This window comes from Heloderma suspectum, chromosome 2 (assembly GCF_057233095.1).
Source record: "Heloderma suspectum isolate Gila_16-S chromosome 2, 16-S_ref, whole genome shotgun sequence".
In the NCBI taxonomy this organism is placed as follows: Eukaryota; Metazoa; Chordata; class Lepidosauria; order Squamata; family Helodermatidae; genus Heloderma; species Heloderma suspectum.
Window position 1 is genome coordinate 63622553 of NC_139459.1, and position 22116 is coordinate 63644668.

At 41.0% G+C, this 22116-nt stretch overlaps 1 protein-coding gene across 2 annotated transcripts; it reads right to left on the bottom strand.

Moving 5' to 3' along the window:
• Positions 1 to 2177: 2177 nt before the first annotated feature.
• On the bottom strand, positions 2178 to 22089 carry RIOK2 (RIO kinase 2). Of its 2 annotated transcripts, XM_084833793.1 has the most exons (11): positions 21913 to 22089; positions 17781 to 17919; positions 17283 to 17399; positions 15871 to 16046; positions 14772 to 14860; positions 13419 to 13529; positions 10921 to 11112; positions 10619 to 10711; positions 8404 to 8919; positions 7062 to 7158; positions 2210 to 4544 (listed from the first exon to the last, which is right to left on the bottom strand). In XM_084833793.1, exons 1-11 carry the CDS (start codon positions 21976 to 21978, stop codon positions 4383 to 4385), a joined length of 1758 nt encoding a protein of 585 aa, XP_084689919.1. In that variant the 5' UTR covers positions 21979 to 22089; the 3' UTR covers positions 2210 to 4382. The 2 variants fall into 2 exon arrangements, with proteins under 2 accessions (XP_084689920.1, XP_084689919.1); XM_084833794.1 differs by lacking the exon at positions 13419 to 13529 and having other exon boundaries at positions 2178 to 4544.
• Between the last annotated feature and the right edge of the window lie 27 nt (positions 22090 to 22116).

Here is a 22116-nt window from a genome sequence, read left to right on the forward strand (position 1 = left end):
ACTTCATACTCAAGTTCTTTATGGGAGCAGCCCATGCGCTGAGGCTTGGAAGGGAGCAGCTTGCTCAGCAACAGCTTGAGGTGTGGCAGGGAACAGCTGGACCCATTCTGTTGTGCGTAGACTAGTGGCAGCATGGAGTGTGTGGCCGGGGGTGCGGGAGAAATAGGGATCTAACGTTGGCAAGTTTTTCCAATTCCTTGTTTATATCCTATCTTTGTTCATATAATTCTAGTAGAATCCAACTCACCCTAAAAAAGCACCCCCTTGTGAATTGATCTACTTATTTTAATCATTCTCATAGGATACACTGTACCCAAACATTATATGGCATCAGTTCTATTGCTGTAACTTCAGAGAGTTACATACTAATGAATTCAATGGAAACCAAGTCTAAAGCCTCCCTTGGTCTTGCAGAAATAGTTTTATGGTTCTTTGGATCCTGGCATATGTTTGACTGGGGGACCAGGGTACTGGTGGTAGGAACAGCACCTAACACAAGAAACAGGGAACAAGAGAGGCAAGAGCCTCAAAATGCTACTGGAGAATATATCTTTATAACATGTCTTTATAATATGACCAAGAGCCATTTTGGTGAGCCTTCTTCAGGGACACTGGAATAAGGAAATAAACCACAAGAGCGTTATCTTTTCCCTGGCAGCCTGCTGGGTGAGAAGGAAGAGGGAAAGTAAAGGTGTGTCTCACTCACTTTTGGCTCTGGCCCTGCCCACCTGTGGCTTTTGCCCCACCCCCTGCCATAAACCCCTCCAACAGTTTACCCATGAGAATGAAGTCCTCAAAAGAAAAAAAGCTGCCCATCCCTGCATTAACGTATGTTCTATGTATGATAAACATGGTTGTTCTATTATAATTGGTACTATGTAGATAATCTTCCATTTTATAGTTCATTTCTTTCAGTACCCCTGAAGAGGGTCTCACTGGAACACATTGGCCATTTTAGAAAATGTTACTGTTCAGTACCATTTGAGATGCTTGCCTCATTTTTTGTTTTCCTGTTTCTGATGTGACCTCAGGCGACCCAAAAGCTACAGCAGTAATACACAAATTGCTTCCACTGAAAAGTTCTGTGTGAGAAGACATGAAAATCCTCTATTGCTAAACTTGTGACAGCTGTTTGCATCAGTGGATGATGCATATATAAGCCATCAAATGATAAGCATACATGAACTAGCTTCTTTTACAGAAACCCGTTGAAGGCTATTTTAAAGAACCTCAGGACTATCAATCCTCTAGCCTCTCACCCAGTCTTACAACAGAAATGCTGATAGAAACACACACATTCAGACTACCTTTTAAAAATAAACCAGCAAAATCCCTATTATGATATGCAGTGTGTATGTAGGGATTGTATACTGAAAGGGCCCCAGGGCACAGTCCATCTTTGCTCTGCTTGAAATCCCACAATGCACTGCCCTATGGAATCCCAAGCTCCCCCCCCCCCCCAAACTCAACTGCAGTGCTGGGCTTTTCCATAGAGGAGCGAATGGCAATCTTTCACATGGCTATATGGAGGAGGAAATAGGCTTCACTCAGGGACACTGGTGGGCAGGGGCATTTAAACTTGCTCCCGTCATACTGGAGAGCCCATTGAGAACCACACTTGTTCCTATTTTGCATAGCTCATCTGTTTTGGACACGCTACAACGACAGCATATTGAAAACTGGCCTGTATACTTAAGTTACCTACCTTCTCTGCCCCATTCACGGAACTGCCAATGTTTGCTCATGCAGACATTGTATGGCTAATGCATTTCAACCATTTCCCAAAACGCCATGGACTAAGATGATGTGTTTTGCATAATTAGGCACTATTGTATCACATAACAAAAACTTGTGCTAGGCTTCTGGATGATGGAAGGGAAGCCCAACACCAGAAGTTTGGTTATACCTCAAAATTTATACCCAAATATGTATCATGATTTTTCCCCTTGGGACGATAAATGGAGCATGATCCTCCTATAGTGTTCCCAGATGGTTTGAGCTACAACTCCCATCATCCTTAACCACTGGCCCTGCTGGCTGGGGCTGATGGGAATTATAGTCCAAAACATCTGAAGGGCACCAGTTTGGGGAAGGCTGTCTGACTGTTAAAGATCAACAAAGGTTAAGACAGCAAGAGATTGCATCTCAGAACTAAAAAACCAGTTACGACCCCGTTTCCCTCTAAAATTTAATCTTTCAGCTGGACAGTTAAAACTTTTATTCTAGGCAGGCCTTTAACCTGTTTCAAATTCTTGCCTGCACAATGGATTTGTTTGTGATATTCTCTGTTTTTAGCTTTTGTATTCATCATTACTGCTGATTCCAGGACTGGAGGAGCCTTTGCACAAGATGCTATCAGTGGGCACCTCTCTTGGAATGCATCCACTACCACCTTCTTCTCCTTGCCAGTATTGCTGCTGTCCATTTGCTTGCCTCTTCTTCTGGCCTCGATCCACACCACCTCCCAGAAGAAGAGGGAAAAGCATGCAGAGATTGCTGTTGCTGCACCCCTCACTGTTTGCCTGCTTGGAGAAGGCAGGTGAAGAGGCAGCAACGGCAAGGGAGAAAAGCAGTGGGCCTTCTCTGTGCCAGGCTCTCAGTTGGGGGGGGGGGCAGTGAGGGGGTGGCGGGGGCTTCAAGGGCCAAAGGGTAGGACACAAGTCATTTTATAAACAAATGAACTATACTGTGAATACTATGTCATCTTTGGCTATATATGTAGAAACATGCACTCAACTCTCTTTAGGACATCAGCTGCTATCCTTTTTTCTTAACTGTCATTAGCAAGAAAATCTACTATTATAAACTTAACTTTGCAAAGGCATTCCTTGCATGTTCAATATGCAGTGGAGAGAAGGCTACATGGAAAGACTATCATCAGCTGTATTGATTACAGTTGGATTTCTCATCTACAATGTTCCTTTTACAGAAGCAAGTACCTTTTTATTTTTTAACAGTTTCCCAATATTGTTTGTGAAGTTCTCAAACTTCTATATTGAATTACATCCAGTGTAACAACTGTTGGCTTCTATTTTTGTTAAACAGAAAATTTAAAGCCGCACCGCTTCAGCCAAATTCTCCTGGCTGCAGAATTTTCAAGATCTTCTGTAATAGGCCATCTAATAAACAGTTGAATGTATATGAGCAAAATTTATTAGCAGTTGCACAGACCTGTTCAGAGATGGAGTGCCAGCAAGGCCTGCGCAAGATCATTTTTATTACCTGTCAGTTTGGGCACGATTTATATCTAAAACCTTGAGGGTGTGGAGAAAAATCAAATGAGAGCTTCTGGGTTCAAAGCTCTGCTATTCACGAAAGATCTGCTAACCTTTGTTCAAGCTCAGAAATCAAAATATTGCTGAAGGTGTTACATCAACTACTTCAAGGACTTTAAGGCAGTTCAGTCACCATGCAGTTAATAGTGCTAAGTACTAATTAATTTAACGGAGTTGAAAGTGGCAGCCACAAGTTGCTTAAGCCTGTGGATTTGCAGCAGCCTCACACCATCTCCTAAACACCTTTACAGCTTGATCCCATGCACGATTATAATGGCATTTTATGGGCCTTAAACTTTATACGTACTCAGTTACATGTCCCACTGTGTTCAGTGTAGCTTACCTCCTGAAATGTGTGCATAGGATTTACTTTTATTTCATTTATTTATTTCATTTCTATACCGCCCAATAGCTGAAGTTCTCTGGACTGTAGCCTTACTTGGAAATCTTGCAATTCAGTCCTATGCACACTTTCCAGGGAGTAAGCAACACTGATCTACATGCATAGGATTGGGCAGTTAAAGGCTCCTATATGCTAAATTTGAAGTTTAGTTTCTCTGGCAATTTCCTTTGTGTTTCTCAAACAGTAACATGATAAATTATGTTGCTGAAGCCCCTTCTTTATCAGCCAGGAGCAGACACAAAAGGAGTGGTTACTTCTTTGGCCAACTCAAAGTCGCCCCCGGAAGTCAACCAGCACAGCCAGTTGGCTCGGGGATGGGGCGTAGGCAGCATGAAAAGAAGATTCTGCTGCTGCCTCGCCACCTCCTTGTGATGGGGACAGTGAGGAGGCCCAGTAAACAGGGACCATCGGTTTGCTGTTAACACTCAGAGACATGCACAAACAGTCTGCGATAACGGCATGGGGCCCACCATCCAAGGTAAACATGGCATACCTAAGCATGCCTCAGCTAGGCCCGTGGAGCCCAGTCTTTCTGCGGTCCAGTTAATCTATTTAATTTTAAATTTAATCACTGTACGTCACTTTGGACTATACTTGGGTTTACAATACAAAGAACAGAATTTGATATTTCAGTTAAACAGAAAGCCATTTCTTTCAGTGATTTGTGAGGCACAAAGAAAGAAGGAAAATATTTCTGTAGGATGTCAGCCCCAGAAGCTGGCTGCATCCAAACTTGACTTGATATTGTGCATGTGTTCTCGCCGCTGTTTGGTGTAAACATTAGCTTCTCCTTTCTGCAGCCGCCGTCTGAGAGAAGCTTTTTGCTGTTTAGTCAGCTGACGCTTTATCTTCTGTTTTACCAGTTCCTGTAAGACATTTTTAAAAGCCAGATGTTAGTCTTGTTTGCAAGTCACATGACACTTTTAGTACAGAGGTACTCAAAATGTGTTGTATACAGCAGTCACACCTCACAAAACAATTTCACAATTTAGCAGGTATTAACCAAGAACAGCCTTTTTGTAACTAACAAACAATAATGTGTGTTGCTTGCCTTCTCAGAATGACCCTGGAAAGGGTCAGAAAACTGGTTATACATAGGGAAGGCATGCAAAAGCAAGAAGATTGCATTCAGTAATGTTTTAGCTGTCTCTTAAAGAGTTTTGACAGAGAATGGAAGAATTATTATTCCCCCTTGTGGCTGAGACTAGTAATGGATTCCTGACAAAATACAGAGACATAGCTTGGCCTGATCCTGACCAGAGTGTGCTGTAGTGATTACAGAGCTGGACTTTGAGCAGGGAGAGCTTGATTCAAATCCCCACTCAGTCATGAAGCCCACTGGGTGATCTTGGGCCAGTCACGATCTCGCAGCTTAACTATCTTACAAGATCATTGTAAGGACAAAACAGGGCAGTCCTTATTTACACTGGGTCTGGGCAATCTGGAGAAAGGATAAGACGTTAATAATTAAGTAAGCAAGCTTTCATCAGCCACTGATGCAAAAGATATACTTAGGAAAAATGCAAGAGATTCAGCTGTGAGCTGGACTCATAATCTAGAGTGGCCAGGCAATGCAGCTAGCTAGGAGAAGCAGTGTTGTTATGATCATCATCATGAAACTCATTTTTATTTATAACCTGTCCTATACCCCCAGGCTCACAGGATGGGTTTAAGAGTACTCATAAAAGATCTTTCACTATGTCTAGGTAAAGTCCAGTTAATGGCAGAGTGTTCCATGCACTGAAGGGAAGACTATAGGAAGGAAAGCCATGACCAGGATAGTGTACATGGAAAGGGAGGATTTGGTGGGGCACTTGATTGTGCCTTCTGCTCCCCCTTTTTTCCTACCCTGCCTTTCTTTTCCAAGGGTCTAACTCTCCTTGAAAGATCTCTCCAAGAGGCTATGTTTTTAAATCACAGGCAAGCATATTAAGGTCGTAAATTGCTATCGGTTTCCATGGGACTTAAGAATAGGGCCTTTATGTACAATTAGAATTCCTTTAACCTCCCACATTTTGTGTGTGCGCTCATTTTCCTACACAATAACAGCAATTGTTGTTGCCACCAATTTGCTTTTCATCTCAAGATTCCTCTGAAAGAGTTCTATCCTGATTCCCTCCTTTTGGTCACTCCAGCAGCACTAGTTCACTAGGAATGTAAAATATTTAGAAGACAAAGCCGGTATTGTTTTCGTTCTATCCTTTTTGTCAGCAGATCCCTGGACCCCAGGAGAGGAATTTCTTGGCCTTTCAGACTGTACTCTTAGGGAGGGTTTTGAATACTGTTTCCAGTTGGTAATCAAAGAAGAAAGCAAACCCCTTTGCCAGCCAGATTGCTCTTCATCCAGCTGAAGGGGGTGCAGAGTGTCATGTTGGGTACCCATCAAAACAAAGGAAGAGCCAATTTCAACCCCAACCCATGGTAGTCAGGAAGAATGTGCTAGACCTTTCTGTTTGGGCTCATGATGGATGAAAAAGAAAACAAACACACAAACTTCATCAGAATTCTGACAATTTTCTTGTTTCTAGGCATTACAATTCTTAAAAATGTTTAAACTGCACACATACATCTACATAGGAATGAAGAAATAGCAAGGCTGCTTGATCTCCTAAAAACAGAAAATGAAATCTGAATCTACAGAGCCCATGCTTTCTTTAACCTCTATGTACTCCCCACTGCCCAAGCTGTTCATTAAGCTATATAGCCACTTGGAGGCACTCTAGTATATACAAAAACTACCACAGTTTAGTGAAGACATTCAGAAAGTTGGAATGAAGCATCTGTGTTAGTAGCTAATATGCCTCCTACATGTTTGGGGAAATTTATTTCCCTTGGTTGTCCATAGTATACAAAGTAAGCCTGGCAAGCTGAAAATGTTAGCAAAATCTGGGGTACCCAGCAGCTACTGAAGCACTGGCATCTTGACATTATGCAATAAGTACATTCTTCTGGAGAAAGATAAAGTTAATGAATATTTTAATTTTTAAAAAATCTTTAACACTGTCACCCTTAATGACCTTCAGAGATAACTACAACAGTTCACTATCTCAAACCCCAAGGTTCAGGCTTTCAGAAGAGATAACTGAACTTGATTCAATTAGAAGATAAGTCAGTTCTGTAAGCTTTAGAATAATTATAATTAAGATTTTAAAGGTCCCCAATAATTTAGTCTTAAGAATAAAGCAATAAAATACTTTGCGGTATTCCCTTTGGGCTTCAAGGATCCTGCTTTTATTCATCACCTGGACTGATCAATACCGCAATACCAGAAATAAATATTACCAAAAGAAACATAAAAAGCCCACTAGGGGCATAATCCACTAAGACGGTATACCGTACAAGTTCCACTGAATTGTATCTAAAGAGCATTATATAAGACTTACTGGAGGAATTGCTGAACGGCTTCCAGCACTGTCTACTGAAGTTACACTAGTAGTCCTTGCCCTGTGATCATTGATGTGAAAAAGGCTCTCTTCATCTCTGCAATACCGAAATTATGTTCTTAGTCAGCCACATTTAATCCAAGTATTAGTAATCAACTCTTCCAACACAAGAAGAGAGCTAGTAATGGTGTAACGGTTAGAGTGCTGGACTGTGGGACTCAGGAGACCCAGGTTCTAGTCTCCACTCAGTCATGAAGCTCACTGGGTGATTTTGGACAAGTCACTGATGCTCAGCCAAACTTCCCTCACAGGGTGTTGGGAGGATAAAATGGAGAAGAGGAGGACCATGCAAGCCACCGAGGGTTCCTCGCAAGAGGAAAAAAGGCAGGATTTAAACGTAACAATAAATGGGGAGGGGTGGTGGCAGAATTCAGTTGGAACATTTACAAACATTAACTATTTCATCAAAACAAAGGTAGATAATGGATGGAATCCACCAGGAAATGAATGGGAGTTGCTTGATAGCCGTTCCAGTCTCCTCAAGGACCTTTAGTTGATTGGATATGAATATCATTGACCCAAAGGTGCTCTTGCACAGTTACTGCTTGCAAACTGGCAGGAATATTGACATATGTCTACTCCTTCACTGACGCCCCAGCCTGCCATGACTTGTGTGACTCCACCCCCACTCCAGGCAGCATTAGGATTTGGCAACCTCCTTTACCAATCCCAGTTTTCTGTGTCAGAAGCCAAGAAATGTATAAATTATACATTAATTATATTAATTAATTATATTAATTAATTATACATTAAACAAGATGCAGGCCAGGCAAGGTGGTGAATACTTAGTTAAGCTATTCTGTTAAGTTGGTAATTGTTTTCTCGGTGCACAGAAATGATAAAGAGTGAACAGTTTCTAAAGGCAGCAATACAGCAGAGTTGGCATAACATGATTTAATAAGTAATTCCTGCTCAATTAGCAGAACTAATTGTATGAGCAAGTTTATGCTATTATAAAACAACTGAGAGAAACTAATGCAAAGGCATTATAGGCTGTACAATTTTAATATTTCTCCATGAGGGGCAAATCATGCCAACTGTGAATCAGTGATGCAATTAGGATAACATGTTCTTGTACTGTTAGTCTGTCAATGAATATTAGATCATAAGAAAAAGAAGGTCATTACCGATGGTAACATTTTAAAGAAACACACTACTTTGAATCAGATATAGGGTTTCTGAAAAGAAATATGTCTAACACTTGAAAGGGGCTCATCTTCTGGAAAGAGAAAACAAAAACCAATACATGGAAAGTCTCTGAATGATCAATGTAGATCTTTACCTGAAAGGCCTGTATTCTCTGTTTAATGTTGACAGGTCAACTAGATCGGGGCATTCATCTTCATAGTCTTTGTCAGCAGGATCTTCTCCTTGACCTGACCGATCTTCAATTTTGGTGGATTTTCCAATTTTCCTTTTGTCCTCAGAAAAATCAATTGCAGAGCTTTCTGCATTAGCCCCGGCTCCAGCAGTAATAATTTGCCCTTCAACTTGTTGTAAGGCACAGCTGAACTCCTGCAAATCTAAACCTTGCTCGCTTTCATCAGCACTATCTTCTTCACTAGTTTGTGCCAAAATTTCAGAGGCCTCTTCTACTTCATCTGTGAAGTCTCCATAAGTCTTTTGATCTGTGCCACTACATGAAGTTATTTCCCCTTCAGGATCTTGATTATCAGCAGAAAACTCAGTTTTATGACCCTCATCATGAGGGCAAGCTGGATAAAGAAGTTCATCATCTTCCTGCATTTCTTTGGTGTACCCACTGGCTGCAATTTCAACATCAAGAGAACACTCCCTCCTGGAAATGTAGAAAAAGAAGAAGTCAAGCATGAATTATTTCTCCATTTACAGCAAGTAAAGTTTTAGAACAAAGCATTCTTCTAAAGCAGGGTGGGCAACCTGCAGCCCTCCAGGTGCTTTGGCTTACAAATCCCATCATCCCTCATCAGCAGCTATGCTGGCTAGAGCTGATGGGAGTTGAAGACCAAAACATCTGGAGGGCCACAAGTTGCCCATTCCTGTTCTAAAATAATGCTGGATTTGTGACATTACAGCAATATACACAAGCACACTCTGTTCTGATATACTTTGCTAGACTTTGGGCCTATTGGCATGTCCCAACAGCCCATCATGGTTTAATTTACCCGTGGGGACTGTTGTGCCGTGCCAGGCACCTGGCTTGCTATGTTGTGTGAACCCAGGTGTCAGGGGATGTTTGAGGGTTAGGCAACCATCAAGTAACTCTAAAACAAGCCATAGGATATTAGAGGGTGGAGATGTAAAAGGGTCCTTGGAAAAAACAACAACAGTTTTTTCCTGAATTTTCCTCTTTTTTTCCAGGCCTTCAGGCTGTCTAACCTTCAAACAACCCCTCTCACCTGGGTTCACACAATACAACAGGCAACAGCAAGGTGGTCACCATGCAAAAATGGTGCCTGTTGGGCGCTCAGCACAACGTAACAGCCCCCGTGGGTAAATTAAGTCATGGTGTTGTGCGAAGCAGGTCAGTGTGCCCCAAAAGGATGAAGTGGGGGCAGGAGGGAAGAACGGAAGAAATGGAATAATGAGATGGCATTTTGAAGTACTTCGGTCCTGGAATCTGCTAAAAAAACTCAGCCGCCTGCTTTAAATAAATTCATCTTTTTTAAAAGTGGGGGAGGAGAGGGGGATCCAATATTGAAAGAAAAGAGGTTGGATACTGACTAGAAAGAAGAACAGTGGCAGACTTCCATTCAGACCAATAAAGCAGAAGGGAAGCCTTACTCCTTTACTGAGGTACAAGCTCTCACAAGAGAAAACCTGGATGTAAACATGAACAGTGGGTACAGTTCAGGGGATGAGTGCAGGCCACACAACCTTCTTTCATGATTATCAAGCAGGTGATCATGCAAAAAACTGCTTGCCACTTATGTAAGAAGAAAGAAACTGACCCATCCTTATAGGCCTAATTATGTATTTTATACCATCAGGTTGGCCAAATGTTTTGTTGTCACCCTAGCATAAGTGTAATTAGAAGGATGAGGGAGAATTTGGGAATCAGTCCCAGCCAGCATGACCAATGGTCAGGAATCCTGGGGGTTGTAAGGCAAAACATCTGGATGGCGCAAGGTTGGGGAAGGCTGGAATAGACTAATGGTAATCATTTACCACAGAATCCCCAATCTGTTCTTTCTGCTAAATCTGTAACTTGAGTCCTATTTCTAAAAAGTGACTTAGCATTTACTCTCCCTCGGACATAAACCTGCATGGGGAATATGATGCGCAGCTCAGGCCCCCAACAGATATAGTCAATTAATGTAACTGGTAGCAAAAAACTTGCTATTGCAGTTGCAGAAATCATGGCCAGGAAGTTGCAGCTCTATCCACAGAGGTCTGGTTCACACTTGGCTTTCAGTATGGCAAATGCCCCTCCGGGAACAATCTGAATGTACTGGGAGCGGGGGAGGAATTTGAAGTGTGAAACAGCTCTTGGTTTCTGAATATGGTATATAGCTTACGTTATATCCTTGAATGTTGGATAGAGTTCGCTTTCATAGCTGAAGCGCTTCATAAAGAAATCACGAATACATTTAACATCTCTGTCAAAATACCTGAATCAAAAAACAAACAGTTTTCAGATTAACTGATCTTTAACATATGAAGCTACAAACATGTCACTGGTACAGCTTCTTCATCATGCATACACGAATTCTATTATACACTACATTTGAGCTCTCTGCAGAAGTAACAGATTATAGTTCCAGCTAATGACATAATCGAACAGCCACACACTGATAAGAAACACAGGCTATTCACATACCATTCAGCATTCGGGTGAGAGGTTGACACCATTTGTGGAAAATCAATCATCGTGATCCGGTCTTCATTATCCAACATGAGATTGAATTCATTGAAATCACCATGGATCAAACCATGGTTCGCAAGTTTGACAATTAATTCCATTAACTCATTATATAGAGAGGCAGCGTCTTCAAGCTGATGCACTTGGCACCTACATGGTAAAACAAACACCAGACCACTGAAGCCCCAATTCAACTATAAACTAAACTAGGTGTAAAACAGTATTACGATGCCAACGTGATCCATTGGGTAGTCCACTGAATTTGCATGTGTCACTAGGTGGCCATCTGGAAAGTAAAACAGTGGAAAGATGCCCCATAGACTTAAATTTTTTAAAGGTAGAGACGGATATGGTATATTGTAAGCCAATTTAACAAAACCATAAAAAGGGCTGGTTGGTTTACACACAACTTTTTCAGAGTGGAGGATTTTAGCTTATTTCTGGGGATTAATTTTTTAAGGGCAAAAGGGGATATAACCTATTATGAGAGCAACCAGGCTGCTATTCATTATTGCACCCCAGAACATATATTCCTAACTATTTCAAGTCAGCTTAAAGAGAATTCTGCATTCATAAGATTTTAATCTAAGTCCGTATATCAAAATCAGTTGGCTCAAAGCATAGATTCTACAAGTTCTTTCCTTCTGAACACACATCAGTGTCAGTCATCAATATTTTCACAGCTAGGAATTGTCTCAGAGTGCTTTGGTTTCTGAGCAAGCAAACAAGGTACAACGACTTGCTAAAGAGATGTAACTTATTGGAAGGGCCAGAATATGAACCCCAAATATATTTCTGAACTTGGGTTTTCCACTGAGCAGCATAAAACAGAACACCAATTTTTTTTCTCAGATGAAGATTAATATTTTAAAATAAAGACCACTTCCCTATGGAATATTAAAAAAACCAAAGCAACATTTCAGGTTAGTATAGTTCTGGTCGATTTCTAAGAAATAAAAAAGGATAAAAGAATATTTTATTAATAATCTATGGATAAGACTCACTCAGTAGGTCCCCTAAACTGGGATCCCTCAGGGCCAGATGGACTATTATTTGTTGAAGTAACTGATGCACATAACATGTCTGAAAAATGTGTGGTACCACCACAGAGATAGAGTAACATGGACCATCACTTCTCAAAGACATGTGCTACTTGGAAATGCTTCTGAAATTTTCCAAGCATACATCTTCGCTGGAAAAAGACATGTCTGCTTCACCCATTCTGTGTGGGACATGTACACATCTTAAGACTTAGGTGTGCAATGTGAGTTGTATCCAATGCAGTGTTTGTGCAAGCATGCTCACACAAGGGGAATTCCCTGCTCCCTCCTGGCCCCTACATGCCCTGAAAAGCCTCCCCATGTTGTCTTGCACTGGATACAATCCAATGTGTTTTAAAGAAGCGATGACCATAATCACATCTGTTGTGTGCAAATAATACTGACTCCCCCACCCCCACACAATTCTAAAAGAATAAAAAAAGTCTTAGAAATCAGCAGTTTTACGTTTTCACCCAACAAAGCACTTCCTTCACATAAGGACTCAGGATGGTCATGGTTCATAATGCTGGTATCTATAGCCTATCAAGTCATCCTTTTATCCATTTTCATATAAGAGATTATAATAAGTGCTGAATCCTTTAAAAATGAGGTTTCTTTTCATAACTATTCAATTAATCCAATTTTTGGCAGTGATTCCTTTTGGATTAAGCAGCTCCTTCCAGATGCCTACCATATCAAATTTATAACAAGACCTTGTGTTTTGTTCAACTGCAGCTGGTTTAGTTTTGATCCAGGAATAAAAATGAAGGTCAGGTTGGACACTAATGCCTTCACCTGTACAAACATGTGCAGTTAGCACTTTCGTGGGCAAATTTCAGGGACCGCATATTACTATTAAAAATAAATAACTCCAGAGGACAACATAAAACTAATGGTAAACATTAAAGAATTTTAACTCCTCTCCTGAGTTTTACTTGCCTATCTCTTGTAATAAAATCAATTTGTGTGTCTGAAACAAAGCCCCACAAATGTATAAAACAGCAAATGGCAACAAACAGCACAATTCTCAGACTTACTGTGCCGGTATGTAAATGCAAAGAACAGGTTGTACCAACCACAGACATTTTCATAGATTGTAAACCTATGACCAGGGACTCTTTTCAAAAAAGAAATTACCACTAATGTGTTGCTTTGTATACTCAGCAGACCTCAGGGTAGATAAAAAGATATGATTTAAAAAGCAAACAAAACCAAGCCCAATTTTTCTTACCTACCCCCCCCCAAAATACTAAATTTCTCTTTGTTTAAAAAATAACATAGTTACAATTACATTTCATCACAAACATGCTAAACCTACGCTTACAGTCTCATAAAAATGATGTTAACTACCAATCAAACATGGGCATTTATTTCAGTTTTTCATCTCATGAAAATGGCTCTGTCTAGGCGAACTACCTGCTCTCGCTTCTTGAAAGTTCTGGGCTTTCAGTTTCTGTTTCTCCGACAAAAGTCACATATGCAAAGACACAGGTTGGAAAGGATTCTTGTTGTTCTGTGCTTATGGAGCTGGGCCAAGCAAGGCAGAAAAGTTAGTTAAGAAACACACAATGAGGCTGTTTGCATGAAATGGTGGCAAATTGTGGGTTAAGTTATATAGTAGTTGTATAAAGACGGTTAACCCATGGGCTGTTCTTGGATTGACTTTAGGTTGTTTAACCCATGAACAACCCAAAGTGCCCAGGTTCAGATGTCACGGTAACAACCTACAAATGTGGTATTCATAAGTTGTTGCTCAAAACTTTGTGGGTTAATTAATCCATGATTTGGTGCCAACCGCTGTCATTATGTGCAAACAAGGTCAATATAGGATGATCAGAGGCAGAGTAGAGGGGAACAGTGGAGTGAACTGGAAAGAAAAAAGTGCTATTGTGTGTGTGTGTGATTTATTTATGTTCTCAATCTCAGCAGTGGTTCAGTGGCCACTGGTGTATAACCATATCTTAAGTATGCAATTCTTTCCAAGTTAATTAGACTTTGTTAGTTATCACCTGTACTGTTTAAGTTATGGAAATAAAGGGGAACATACAGGTGCAGCTTGTTTTCCAGTTCTGAAAAACATACATAAGAAGCTGCCTTGTACAAAGTCAGACCAATGGCCCATGTAGTACAGTATTGTCATCCATAGCCAGCATCTCTAAGGTGTCTCATGCAGGTTTCTCTTAGCTATGATACCAAAGCTTTTAAACTGGGAAACGTCCATCATAAACTCGCACTACGCGTTTATTACAGAGCTACTGGGTCACAGAGCTCTAACCAGCCCAGTAGAAGTCACTATTTTAATGACGCCTTGAGCGCCAGTGTTGTGTAGTGGTTTGAGCATCAGATGAGGAATGAGAATACCCGGGCTTAAATCTCCACTCAGGCATGAAGCAAAATCAGTGACCACTGGCCAGTCACTATCTCTCAGCCTAACCCTCCATAGAGGGTATACCACAAAACGTTAGAAGAGAGAGCTATGTACTGTATGTATGCTACCTGTATGAGCTGTTCGGAGGACGGGTGGGATCAAATATTTGTAATAATAACTTACCTTAGATGAGGGCAGTTCACACTTAATTACACCAACATATACTATGGCTTATCCTTTCTGATCCAGTAATGACAGCTACTCTTACCCTTCCATTGCTTTGTCCAAACATTAACTTCTGGCAGTTTATTAATTTACCACTACTGAATTGAAGCACCTCTAAGCAACTATGCTTTTAGAAATAACAATTGTATCTGTGTGATGCAGGCACTAATACTTACAGTGGGTAGCCATTAACAAGTTCCATTACTACTGCATGTCTATTGTAGTCATATGGTTTTGGAACAGGAAATTTTCTGTCGTGCAAACACTGGCCAAAAACAAAAGCACAAAGTTTAAACATTAGTAAACCTCTTTCTATCTGAAGAAAGTGCGACTCTAAGGCCAACTTTAATGTTCCAGTGTGTTCATGTATTTACTTTGATTGTTTGAATACTAAGTACTAGCTAATGGCACAAATATAATAAGCTTCTTGTAAACAAACTCATACCAGTCAGCCTAAAAATTGATCATACTGCAAGGACATAAGGACCTAAGAAGGGTGCTGATGGATCAGACCGATGGATTATCTGGTTCAGTATCCTGTTCCCCAAAGTGGCCAACCAGAGGCTTCAAGGAAGCCTACAAGCAGGTCATGAAGGTCACCATACCCTCCTCCATCACTCCTGACACCAGCAACTGATGGTCAAAGGAACACTACCTTTAAACATGGAGGTTCCATTAGCGATCATGTGTAATAACCATGTGACCCCAAGTTCTAGTGTTATGTCAGAGGGAAACAAGTCTCTCTCTCTATATGTTCTCCATACCATGCAGGTATTTTAAAAGGCCTACCATGTCTGCCCTTATCTTTAAAAACACACACCAAATAGTCCCAAACTCATAGGGAAGGTGCTCCAACCCCCTGATCATTCTGGTTGCCCTTTTCTGCACCTTTTCCAGATCTGTGATATTTTTATTGAGATGGGAGTGACCAGAACAAGATGCTGTATTCCAAATGCAGTTGCAATATAGATCTATATAAGACCATTGCTGGTAGTTTTAATTTTAAATACCTTTTCTGGTAGTACTTATTACAGAATTCTCCTTGTTCACTGCCACCACACACTGAGTTTTTGTCCCCCTGGCAGAAGGACACCACTGGATACAAGCCATAGGGAAGAAATAACCTGTTAGTCATGCAAGAGTCAAGCTATTATGGGTCAAATCCATCAGCTTAATTTGTCAGAAGGAAGTTATAGGAAGCTACTGTAGACCTATTTGTCCCTTTTAAACCACTTTGGGCCCAGAATCAGGAGAACCAGGAGAAACAAACAATACCTTCATATAGGCAAATTCCTTCATTGCAGCAAGACGTGACAGGTAGAGCCATGACATCTTGTGCCTGTGTTTATGGTAATCACGCTTGTTTTTTAAGTTTCGAAAAGATGTCCTCCCAAGCCTATGCAACTTCAATGCAAGTTGCTCTTCTTCTTCATTCGCAACAATATAAATATCTATAAAACATAACATTTCAAATTAAAATAATAATGTAATTTTAGCACACTGAAATTACATTCTGTACCACCTGCTTAAAAGTCAAATAGATCTTAGAACGGTGCATATTTATATGAACAGCAGTTATAATGCTATTTATATTGTGCCAAGTCCAGGTTCATCTATTCCAACGTTCAGATTACATGGATGCCACTTATGATTAAGTAGACACACCAAACCGTTAGCAGTCTTTAGAATGCGCAAATACTGAGTGATCATGAATGCTACATCTCTAGAAAACACATATGCTTTTTGAAAGACTGATCATATCTAATTCAGCTGGCTGAGTGGCTAGTAATAATTGTACTTGCCCGCTTCCTTCTATTGCTCTCATCAGCTACAAACTGGAAGATTTGGCTGAAATCTTATACACACCTGGGAGTAAATCCCACTGAATTCAGTGGGGCATACTTCTCAGGAGACATGCATAGGATTGTTCTATCAGAATATTTTCTAAGTTCTGTTTCTCCCTCTCTGGATGCTCTGTTTTTTGATCCATTTGCCCTGAAGATGACCTGCAATGGGCCTGAGTTTGGACACCATTTTATATATTTGGGTCTTGTAAATTGTAGCTAGGTGCCTAAGGCATCATTTGGTGGAAAGGTGAGACATAAACTTAAACAAACAAACAAACATGCTATTTAAACAGATGAAGTTTACGAATTACTCATCTACTCTCATGTTTTCAATCTTAACTGCTAGATTTTATTACATTTTAAATGTATTAACATTTAAATTACATTACCTATCTTAGGGAGCGCCTCCAGCAACACCAGACAGGCTGCTTATCAAGATCAGCCTCGGATGGCCTTCTCTCTGTCCCATCAGCCAGGACAGCTAGGCTGGTGAGGACGAGGGAGAGGGCCTTCTCTGTGGTGGCCCCCACTCTGTGGAACTCCCTCCCTAGGGAACTCTGCCATGCCCCCTCTTTAATGAGCTTCCGCCACGCATTAAAAACATGGTTGTTCAGGCAGGCACTTGGGGTGGGTTAGGATATTTTTAGAAATATGATGTTTTAAAGTAGAATTTTATTGTTTTAAAACTGTTTGTATTGCTGTACATCGCCCAGAGTGGCCGGATGACCGGCCAGATGGGCGATTAAGAAAGATTAAGAAATTCAATCAATGAATCAATTATATATATATATACACACACACACACACACACATATATAAAAAAAACATGTTTGAAAATACCTGATTCTTTTCCAACACCCATCTGGTTTCCAACAGAACAGATAACTTGTCGAGAAGAAAGAGTTTTCAAGGCAAGGTAATCATATCCTCCATTAGTTAATCGATAGCCTTGGACAGCTAAGAATTAAAATAAGTGCATTACGTGAGGCGTTATTAGTAGGTGCACATTATGCAGAATGTCCTTGTTAAAATATTTTCAATGATTTAAAAAGTCAACTGTCCTCTATAGCAAGGGAGTCTTAACGTCTTGTACATGGCCCAAGTAATTCATATTGTGCAGGCTATAGAGGTTTTGTATTCAGCACAACCACATGATATTAAATGTAGGCATTGTGCTGGACTGAAAACGCTGAAACAAGGGGATTTAGGATCTCCCAAACAGCAGCAAAATGTGCCAAGTACTGGTGGTTTCTTCTAGTTTCCAACATGCATTCATAAAAAACCAGTGCAACAACATTAACTATTTTTTGGCGTGCAATGCACCCTATTCATACTCACTTTTAGTTCGCTCATAAGCCAAGAGTCTGTGCTTTGCTAATTCTCGTAGAATTTTGTTACATCCCCCATGTTTGAGACTGGCAATGGAGGCAATCAAGCTAGGAGGGACTATTTCATGATTCTTCATGCCCATTTCCACCTGAAACAGAAAACTAAAGCATGAAAAATACTATCTTTGTATCCATCTTAACAAGCATAGTTTCCTACATTGTGCATGCTCTTCCTGAATGTAACACCTTTCTTTCCCACTTTCTAGTACTGTCATCTGAATTTTAAATTTTGGCTAATGTCCTGACAGAACACAAACATGTTTGATGTTAAAATGGACTTTTCAATCCAAATGAGTAATAGAATAAATTTTATGCAGTTGTTAGAAGTCTTCACAACTAAAGCACAATCCATTTCTGCCAAAATCAATGAGACTTTTGCCTTTTTCTTCAGTTAAGATGCAGACTGCACTCCCAAAGTACTACTTAAGTGGTCAAATGTTTTCTGTTGTTGCATCATCATATAACAAGCTCTAGCATTTCACAGATTGCTGGGGCAGTGGAAGAAGGAAGCACCAATGGCAAGCTGCAGCAGGAATCAGAGATCCTCACCACTGTCTGTCTTCGACAGATCAATCTATAGTATTCCTTTTACCTGTCCCCTTCACTGAAACACAGATGAGTGTTTGTTGCAGGATTTGATCCTAACTGCTTTTCCACATTCTAGTGATAGGTCATGAAGATAAACGGAGAAGACTGGAAACTCCACTCTGCTTCCTACATTAAGAGGCAACAAATGTGTATTTACTGCTATATTATATGTGGTGAAAGCTGTCTGGTGCATGTGGGTTGCAGGCATGTTTTACTCTTTTAAAAACTCTTATGTGCCCTTAAGGCTGGTTTGGAAGCTGCAGCTAGTGCAAAATACAGTAGCTCGGTTACTATCTGGGGTGCCTTACTGCACACATATTACACCTGTGCTAAAGGATCTGCAGTGGCGGCCCCTCTGCTACCAAGTTAGGTTTAAGGTGTTGGTATTGGCATACAAGGCCCTATACAACTCAGGACCTGGTTACCTCAAAGAATCTGCTCCCCTATACCAACATCCCAGGCCACTACAATTTCCAGAGGTGGCTCTGTTGTCCATGTTGCACCCTGCAAATTTCCATTTGGTGGTGTCATGAAGATAGGTCTTCTCTGCAGTGGCCCCTGACCTGTGGAATGATCTCCCCTCTAAGGTACGTCAGGGCACAACGCCGGTGTGTCTTAGGTGTTTATTGAAGATGTATCTGTCTGCTTTGACTTTTCCCCAGCCGTAAGCTATCTTTACAACAATCTCATGATACTATTGTGGGTATGTGTGTGACTTTTGTTTTTTTATTCTTTTGTAAAACATGTTGGGATTTCTTTCAACTGAAAAGCAGTATATGAACATAGCTAATAAATAAATAACAGAGTACATATTAAAAACATGGAACATAAGATAGGTCTTTAATCTCTGCTGCTTTAGGCATTCTGTCATCCTGAGGGCAGTTCCCAGCAATCTGATGACAGCCAGCAGAGTGTAAAGTAGACAATGTGAGGTTATTTATTTAAAACATTGAGGGAGCAATCCTATGGCCACTAGTCAGCGGCTAGACGGCCATAGGATTTGTGGGTTTCCGGGAACTGACTTTCCCCCCTCCCACGCTGCCTTGCAGGCAGCGTGGCGTGGCCTCGTGCTCTGTGCTTGGAAGAGGAGCGCGGAGTGGCCAAAACTGGGCATTCCGGGGTGGGGAAGGCGGAAATGTTGGTACGATACATCCTATGTGTTGTCCGGCAGCCGCCTCCCCCGCTCCACCTTCCTGCGGCTAGACAGCCAAAACCGGCTGTCTAGCTGCAAATTCAGGGCAGGAGAAGTGCGGAGGGGATGATCCCCTCTGTGCTTCTCCTGCCCCACACTGGATAGGTGGTCACCTCTGAGTTTGGAGGCGGCCGCCTATCCCCATAGGATTGCGCCCTTAATATCCTACTCTTCAGTTTTATGATGTTCAGTTTTACCAAGGCAGCTTACAAACAAAAATTAAATCAATCAACATATAAACCAATCTGAAATTTTACTAAAAGCAGCAAAGCAGAATAAAACATAGCAGCATTAAAACTGGACTAGCAAACATTGTAACAGGACTGTTTAAATAGAAGGGCATCTTCCTGGTGTTGGATTGGTACAAAATTCAGCACCAGGCAAACCTTCCTGATGAGAGCATTCCAGAGACGAGATACCAGCACTGAAAAGGCCTTTTCCAGAGCTGCCACCTGCATAACCTCAGATGACATGAGTAAGTCTGCAGGTGTTGATCCTTAATAATTAAGGATATGAAGATTCAAGTGGGAGTATTTCCATAGAAAGCCAAGGAGCTTCAAGTACAAAATCCAGATGGATGCATACACGCAAACTTTTTTTTGTCCCAGAGAACCACTGTAGGAGTCTGGCAGAACAATACTATACATCTTTACTCCAAAGTGAGTCCCACTGAGTTAAATGAGACTTACTCCCAAGTATATCTGCATAGGATTGTCACCCAAGCTAGGTCTCCTTCTGCCTGATCACGGAATGTAATAAATACATATACTGAAGAACCAGAATTAGCCTAGTGAAAAATGGTATGACAGATTATGATAATTCTGTAGTCCCAAGAATGACATTTAGAATAAACCAAATAATTTTGGTTAAAGCATGAGAGGGTATAGGTGAACGAAACAATTAAAAAATGTCCCAACGGTTTACAAAGCTTATTGAGCAGTGGCAAAGGCTAGGCAATTTAGTATCTCTTTCTGATTACATGTTAAGAAATGCATTTACCTCATGAAATTGTAACCCATGAATAGCATAGAGCTTCATGGGAGATTCATTTATATGTGTGTAATTCAGGTGATGCAAAAGATTTACAAAAGATGCAAAAGTGAAATCCAATACATGTCTATTCAGAAGTAAGTCCCATTGAATTAAATGAGGTTTACTTCCAGGTAAGTAAACATAGGATTGCAGCCTCAGTTTGCTATACACTGTTTTCTTAATTCTATGATGTCCAGAAGGAATTTCTGTTTACACAACAACAATTGCCTTTGGATAAACCTATCACTTTTAAAGTTATCTGTTTATTACAAAATGACCAAAAAATATGTTACAAGAGCTGTTGCTAAGTCTGTCCTTCAGGAGGCAATGGAATCTTATGTAAATCAAAAAGTATGGTTTTAGGTGAAACTTGGGATGTGAACAGAGGGGTTGTATCCAATGTTAGCCTAGTATTGTCATATTCATTTCACTGGGCCTCCTGCAAGTAGGAAAAACACTGGATATAACCCAGAATTTGTATTCTGAGTTGGTTTATGTTAATATTGCATTATGGAAATTACAATGGCCCTGGGTCTAGTCAGTAAAAAGTTCATCGTCTAATAAAACAATCACAACCATGGTAATATTATCATATCACACACCCCTTCTGCCTCACCACCCTGAAAACGCCCCCACCCTATTATAACTCCTAAGGAAAACACTGTCTTCTGTAACTTTCCTGTTGCCTTTTCAATGTTGGATTTAAGTTAGTTTTAACATCCTTTTATATACTTTTATATTTGTGTGCTATGTTATGTCTTTGTTTTATTTTTTTTACCGAGAACGGTGCTCTATTTGAAGGCTGCCAGGGGTCCGTCCTCTATTTTGAAGGCATCCCCTGTTTGAAGGGCTGTCCAGTCCAAGCCCAGTTTAAAAATAAAGAACCATCAGAAGGAAGAACAGGGGCCTTGAAGCTGCCCATCAACAGCGCCCGGACAGCAGACTGAACAGGCAGGCGGCACACAGCTCAGCTTGGCCACCATCTGCCACGCTACGGTGAGAGGAACACAACGATTATTTCTAAACGTGCACGTATAATATAAATTAGCATATGCAAATTTTATGCAAATAGTGATCATGTTTTGCTCTCTTCTTCATAAGCGGCCACCCTATTAAAAATGCGTAAAAGGTTTATAACCAGGCCTGGGGTGCGGAAATGTCCCAGATTTCCACAGAGATCCAGCCTGAATCCACTGCTCACTATCAGGGGCCGAGACAACGCACGTGGCCCTGCCAGGTCTCAAGTAATCGACCGGCCACCGATCCTTACCGCGGTTAGTACCCTGAAGTGGTCCCGGGAAAGGTACAGGAGCAAAACGATGTTCAGCTTCCCCATGGTCTCGTCCAGCTACACCCGCCCTCCGCTCGAATGGAAAGTGCCAGGGACGCTCCGGCCAACCCGACGCGCAAGACTCTCCGCCGTGCCTCGCCAAACTCTTCCGTGTACGCATGCGCGCTCCTACGCACGCGCAGA

Bases quoted from the DNA above. Each gene is read 5' to 3' on its own strand.
- RIOK2 (XM_084833793.1), bottom strand. From the start codon at position 21,978: ATGGGGAAGCTGAACATCGTTTTGCTCCTGTACCTTTCCCGGGACCAC. The intron at 17,920-21,912 runs GTAAGGATCGGT...TTTCTGTTTCAG, and splicing joins ACTTCAGGGTACTAACCGCG to GTGGAAATGGGCATGAAGAA. The intron at 14,861-15,870 runs GTATTGTTTGTT...GTTTTTGGCCAG, and splicing joins AGGAATTTGCCTATATGAAG to TGTTTGCACGACAGAAAATT.